Here is a 5,293-nt window from a genome sequence, read left to right as displayed (position 1 = left end):
ATTTTTTGCGCGCCGCGAGGGACGATCGCATGCGGGGGCTACTTTGGCGTCGTGTGCCTGAGAGACCCTAGGAATAAAATGCGCGCGACGGTGCAGCAGTCCTCGCCCGCGCACCAGGCGGGCGTGACCGCGATCGCGGCCAGGGGCGACTTGTTAGTCACCTGCGGGCGCGTCCCGCCCCGAGACTCCTCCCCATACGTTTGCCCTCCTCTCTTCGCATGTTTAATCACGTCGTTTCTTGAGGACATTCTCTTCACCTCGCGCTTCCCTTTCATCGTAGTCAACTGACCGATGAAAACCAACCGACCGACCGATCCGATCAGGTACGCGATCGACCGCGTCACGCGTCTCGAGGTTCCCGATCCGTTTCTCAAAGTGATCGACGTGCGCATGGGCGCGAGGACGATGAACGTGATGCAGTTCCTAGCTGGGCCATCGTGCGTGGCGTTTAACCCAAAGTACACCTCCGTGGTGATCGTGTGCTCGCACGGGGGGGTCGTCCAGGCGGTCGACGCCGCGACGCAAGGCGGCGGCGGGTTCGCGAATTACCACCTGCAACTCGCAGATGGATACGGCGTCGTCCCCGGTCCGGGCGGGATGGCCGTGTCGTCCTCAGGCGAATCCGTCGCTTTCGCGGACGACGCCGGGTACGTCCACCTCTGGGGGGTGAACGCGTCGCCGACGGTGAACGTGTACAGCGTTCACACGGAGGTGCCGCCGTTTCGCGCGGCGTGCGTGGATCGTCACGACGCGGGGGAGATAAACGTCGAGAAGGAGGAGCACAAAACGATCCCGCCGCCGCCGTGGCACATGCCGCACGACGCGACGACGCCGCCGCTGTCGGAGCTGACGCACGGGGAGGTGATCAAAACCGGGCTGCCACCGCACATCATCCCGAAGAGCGTCTTGGATAACGTGACATGGCAAGGCGGCGGGAACGAGCCGATGGTGGGATACGCGCCGAATCCGTACTACCGCCGCGGCCGCGCGAAAGGCGAAGCGAACCGCGCGGCGATGCAACTGCAGCGGAAACGCGAGGTGATCAAGTTTAAAACGGAAGTCACGAAGACTTCTGCATTATCTTCTTCGAACGGATTCGGCGGCGGAGTCGGCGGCGAGCGCGCTCGCGCGTCCACGTGCCCGCTTCCAAAGCTCTATCACAAGGTCGAGGCGATTTTGGACCCGACGCGAGCGAGGTTCGAAGAGTTCGACTTCGCCGCGCACAACCGCACGGCGCTGTTAGGCATGGGGAACGACCTCGCGAACTGCTACGTGAATCCGGTGTTACAGATCCTGCACTTCGTCCCGGGTCTGCGCGCGAGCGTGCTCATGGGTCACGCGTGCGAACGAGAGTTTTGTCTGACGTGCGAGCTCGCGTTTTTGTCGCACACGCTGTCGCAGCCGCCGACGCGCGGCGGCGGCTCGCACAGCTCCGCTTCGATGAAGGTTGAGCCGTTGAACTTTCTTCGCACGTTGCGTCAAGTCCGCGAAGCCGCGGCGCTCGGTCTCATCGAAGGCGGAGGAAACGAGCTCGAGGCGAGGCTCGATCAGAGCCTCCCTCGGCGGATTCAAGCGTTCCAGCGGTTTATTCTCGAGCAGCTGCACAAGGAACAAGGCGGCGGTGACGACCGCCCGGTTCGCCTCGGCGAGGAGAGAACGAAACAGAAAACCCCGCGTCCGAGAGCGTCGCGTTCGAATTCGAATTCGAACGACGTCGACGAAGACGAGGTGCCCGCGTTGTGCGCGCCCGTTGAGGATCTCTTTGCGGTGTCGTCGTCGACGAAAAACTCGTGTGCGGTGTGCGGCCGCGAGGAGACGAAGATGACGCGGTCGTTTCAGACCGACCTCGCGTATCCGCCGAAAGAGGCGCACAAGGGCGGCGCGGCGGCGCGGCGGCTGAACGCGAATACCAACGCGAATCCTAAAACCGCCGACGACCTGCACGCGTTTTCCGCGCTGCTCGCGAAGTCGTTGGCGACGCGCGGGGAGGTCAGGTGCGTTCTATACACTGGGTTTGTAACCCACTCACCCACGTCTTCATTATTTTCCTCGTTTGATCGTGACGCATTTATTCAATGTTCAATTGACCGAGCTGACAAACATTTTTCGAACCACCCTGGAATTACCCTCAGGGCGTGGTGCGACGGCCACGACGCGTACACGCGAATGACGCAGAAAAAAACCCCGGTCTCGCTCCCGGCGGTCATGAGCGTGAGTCTCGGCATGCGCGACGTCGGGGACTTGAGATGGTGGGGCGTGGACGTGGACGCCCCTCCCGATTCGCGCGAATCATCCGAGGCTGTCGAGACGAGTTGGCTGCCGAAGTTCTTCTCGGTGAAGGTGGCGGGGGAGAACGTGTGCGTGACGGAATCGTCGACGGAGGCGTTCGAATGCGACGACGACGGCGACGGCGACGACGACGACGGCGCAAGCGAGCACGCGCGGTACGAGCTCACGGGGTTGGTGTGCCTCGCGCGACGCCCGTGCGAGGAGGAGGACGACGACGCGCCTGGCGGCGGCGTCGACGAGACCGGGGCGAAAATTCTCCGAGGGCACCTGATGTCGTTCGTCAAGGTCAAGCCGCCGTACATCGCGGAGAGAGGCGCGTTTGGCGGCGCGTCCGTCGTCGGCGAGGGGAAGTCTCCGGGGGTGAGCCCGTTGGTCATCGGACAGACGGGCGCGGCGGCGAAAGCGCGCGCGGACGCCGCTGCTGCCGCCGCGCGCGTGTCCGAGCTGCGCGTCTCCGGCGACGACGACGGCGCGGAGGGCGGGTCGACCGAGACGGCGTCGGAGATCACCCCGGCGGACGCGGACGCCGGAAGCGCGGTGCGCGAAGAGATCGAAGCCGAGGATGCGGCGAACGCGCGCGTGAAAGCCGCGCAGTTCGCCGCCGCGCTCGCCGCGGGCGAGGCAATGTACGGCGAGCACTCCGGGTTCGCCGGCGTCACGCCCTCGAAAGTGTCGGAGATCGAATCCTCTGACACAGCCGACGCGTCGTTATATCCTCCATACAGTTCGTGGGGCAGCGAAGGACAAGGCGCGAACGCCGGAGAAGGCGTCCGCGTCTCCCCCGACGGAGTCGCGGACACGGACTGGCTCTTGTTCAACGACTTCTGCATCACCCCCGTGCGCGCGGACGAGGTGACGCGAATGTACGGCGTCGCGAAAATTCCGTGCATCGCGGCGTACTCGCGCGTGGACGCGCCGCCGCCGCCGCCGCTGCCACCGAGCCCGATCACCGAGGACGTCTACCGACGTCTCACGCTGGACGCGAACTTGCCGCGGCGATGCCCGTTCACGCCGTTCGATTTCGAATCCCCGGCAGAGACCCCTAGGCCCGGGTGAGACTACGTCCCGTACGACCACGTTCGCGCGTCGAACGTCGTTTCTTAAGGACTTCCCTTCTCGTTTCTCTTCTCCCTGCACTCGGTTTCAACGCTCGGCCTTTCAACTGGCCGATGATGAAACGTCGCCACTCGAATCCACTCATCAGGACGCTGCTCGGCATCGACGCGGAGTTCGTCGCGCTCGCGCCCGCGGTGACGTCGCTCGACGCGTGCGGGAACGAGGTCGTCGTCCAGGCCGCGCGTCTGGGCCTCGCGCGCGTCAGCGTCGTCCGAGGCGACGCCGCGATTGAGAGGCGTCTCGTGCCGATAATCGACGATTACATCCGCGCGGTTGAGCCCGTGCACGACTACCTCACGAGGTTCAGCGGTCTCATCCCGGGGGATCTGGACCCGAACACGTCCGGGCACCACATCACGAAGCTGAAGCACGCGTACTTGAAGCTCAGGTACCTCGTCGACGTCGGGTGCGTGTTCGTCGGGCACGGGCTGAAACAAGACTTCAAGATGATCAACATCACGGTCCCGCCCGCGCAGATCGTCGACACCGTGGAGCTGTTCCACTTCAAGCGGCAGCGAAAGCTCTCGCTGAGGTTTCTCGCGAGCGTGCTTCTGGACTTGGACATTCAGGCAACGACGCACGACTCAATAGAAGACGCGCGGGTCGCGATCAGGCTGTACGAGAAGTACTTGGACCTGAACGAGATACCCGGGGCGTTCCAAGCGAAACTGTTGGAGATTTACCGGCACGGGAAGCAGCACGGGTTCACGGGGGAGCGCGTTCGGCCGCCGCCGGGACCGCCGGTACCGCCGCCGGTGCCGCCGCCGATGCCGCCGCCAGTGCCGCCGCCGATGCCACCGAGCTCGCCGCCGCCGCCGATGCCGCCGAGGCCCAGGCCGACGGAGCGACGAGAGGGTCAGCGACGAGGCGCGAGGAGACTCGACGAGCGCGGGACGGAAGAAGCGACGCGAGCGATAGCGTTTTTTTGACAAGAAGTGCCCGGCGAGACTTCGTCTCGGTATGTGAGTATTTAGTCTGAAAAGTTTCTACTCGTATCCGACTTGCACAATGTTGAGTATTTGGTCTGTAATAACTCGTACACGTAGTACTGTACACGCCGACGCGACAGGTGACAAAATAGACAACTTCTTGTCCCTCCCCTCCCTTTCGCTCCCGGTTTGACATCGTCCTCCGTCCGACGTGTGCTCTAAGTGCTGTTGACCGTGGCTTAGAACCACAGGACTCGTCCCTGGGTTCCTTTTCGCTGAGTTTCTTCGATATTAGGCCGCCGCGGACGCGACAGCCTCCGGCACGTCCGCGCCGTTCGCGATTCTGTTGGCGACGATCTCGCTGCTCGTGATGAGCATGTGCACGTGCGGTGTACCGCGCCTCTGGTACTCTACCGCGACGTGAATCACGTGCTGTCTCGAGATATCGACCTCGGTCATTTCGGAGAGGGTTTATCCGGGCGGGGAGCCAGGTAATGGTGGAACGGACGCGCGAGTTGGACTGGGGATGCGACTCACCGCGCGAGGAAAAATAACAACATAGGCCAGTTGCGCTATCTCGCTGAGCCAGTGAAAAAGCTCCCGAGCGGTGTCCCCGGGTCGAAATTTAAGCCGTTGATCGGTCGTTTTCGACGATTTGACCGGCAACGTGTTTTCACCTCTAGCGCGTAGCGCGAGTCAGTTCTTGGATCCCGAATTTGTTTTTTTTATTAATTTCTTGTATGAGCGTCAGTCAGACGCTCCCCTCACTTCCGCGCTTTCCCATGCACCGTCGCGGCGCGGATGGACCTGAAACTTTGCACAAAAATCATTTAGGCCCTACGATTTTAGACACCAGATCCATGCATTTGCACGCTTTGTCACACCCGCCAGGGTGTCAATAACGAACGTACGTTTTGGTACCATTTCATATCTCCCTAACGCACGGGAGTCCACNCGCG

At 62.7% G+C, this 5,293-nt stretch overlaps 2 protein-coding genes across 2 annotated transcripts; both read left to right on the top strand.

Annotated features, from left to right (window-relative positions):
• Positions 1-810: 810 nt before the first annotated feature.
• On the top strand, positions 811-3,345 carry MICPUCDRAFT_64261 (uncharacterized protein; the record flags this gene model as incomplete). Its single annotated transcript, XM_003056293.1, has 2 exons — positions 811-1,994; positions 2,133-3,345. 2 exons carry the CDS (start codon positions 811-813, stop codon positions 3,343-3,345), a joined length of 2,397 nt encoding a protein of 798 aa, XP_003056339.1.
• A 137-nt stretch (positions 3,346-3,482) lies between these two features.
• Positions 3,483-4,103, top strand: MICPUCDRAFT_6335 (uncharacterized protein; the record flags this gene model as incomplete). Its single annotated transcript, XM_003056292.1, has 1 exon — positions 3,483-4,103. A coding segment is annotated over one exon (621 nt), but the record flags the coding sequence as incomplete, so codon positions are not given.
• Between the last annotated feature and the right edge of the window lie 1,190 nt (positions 4,104-5,293).

Source organism: Micromonas pusilla, assembly GCF_000151265.4.
Source record: "Micromonas pusilla CCMP1545 genomic scaffold MICPUCscaffold_2, whole genome shotgun sequence".
Lineage (NCBI taxonomy): Eukaryota > Viridiplantae > Chlorophyta > Mamiellophyceae > Mamiellales > Mamiellaceae > Micromonas > Micromonas pusilla.
Note: the sequence above shows the minus strand (reverse complement) of the source record. Positions and strands in the feature narration are given on the sequence as shown.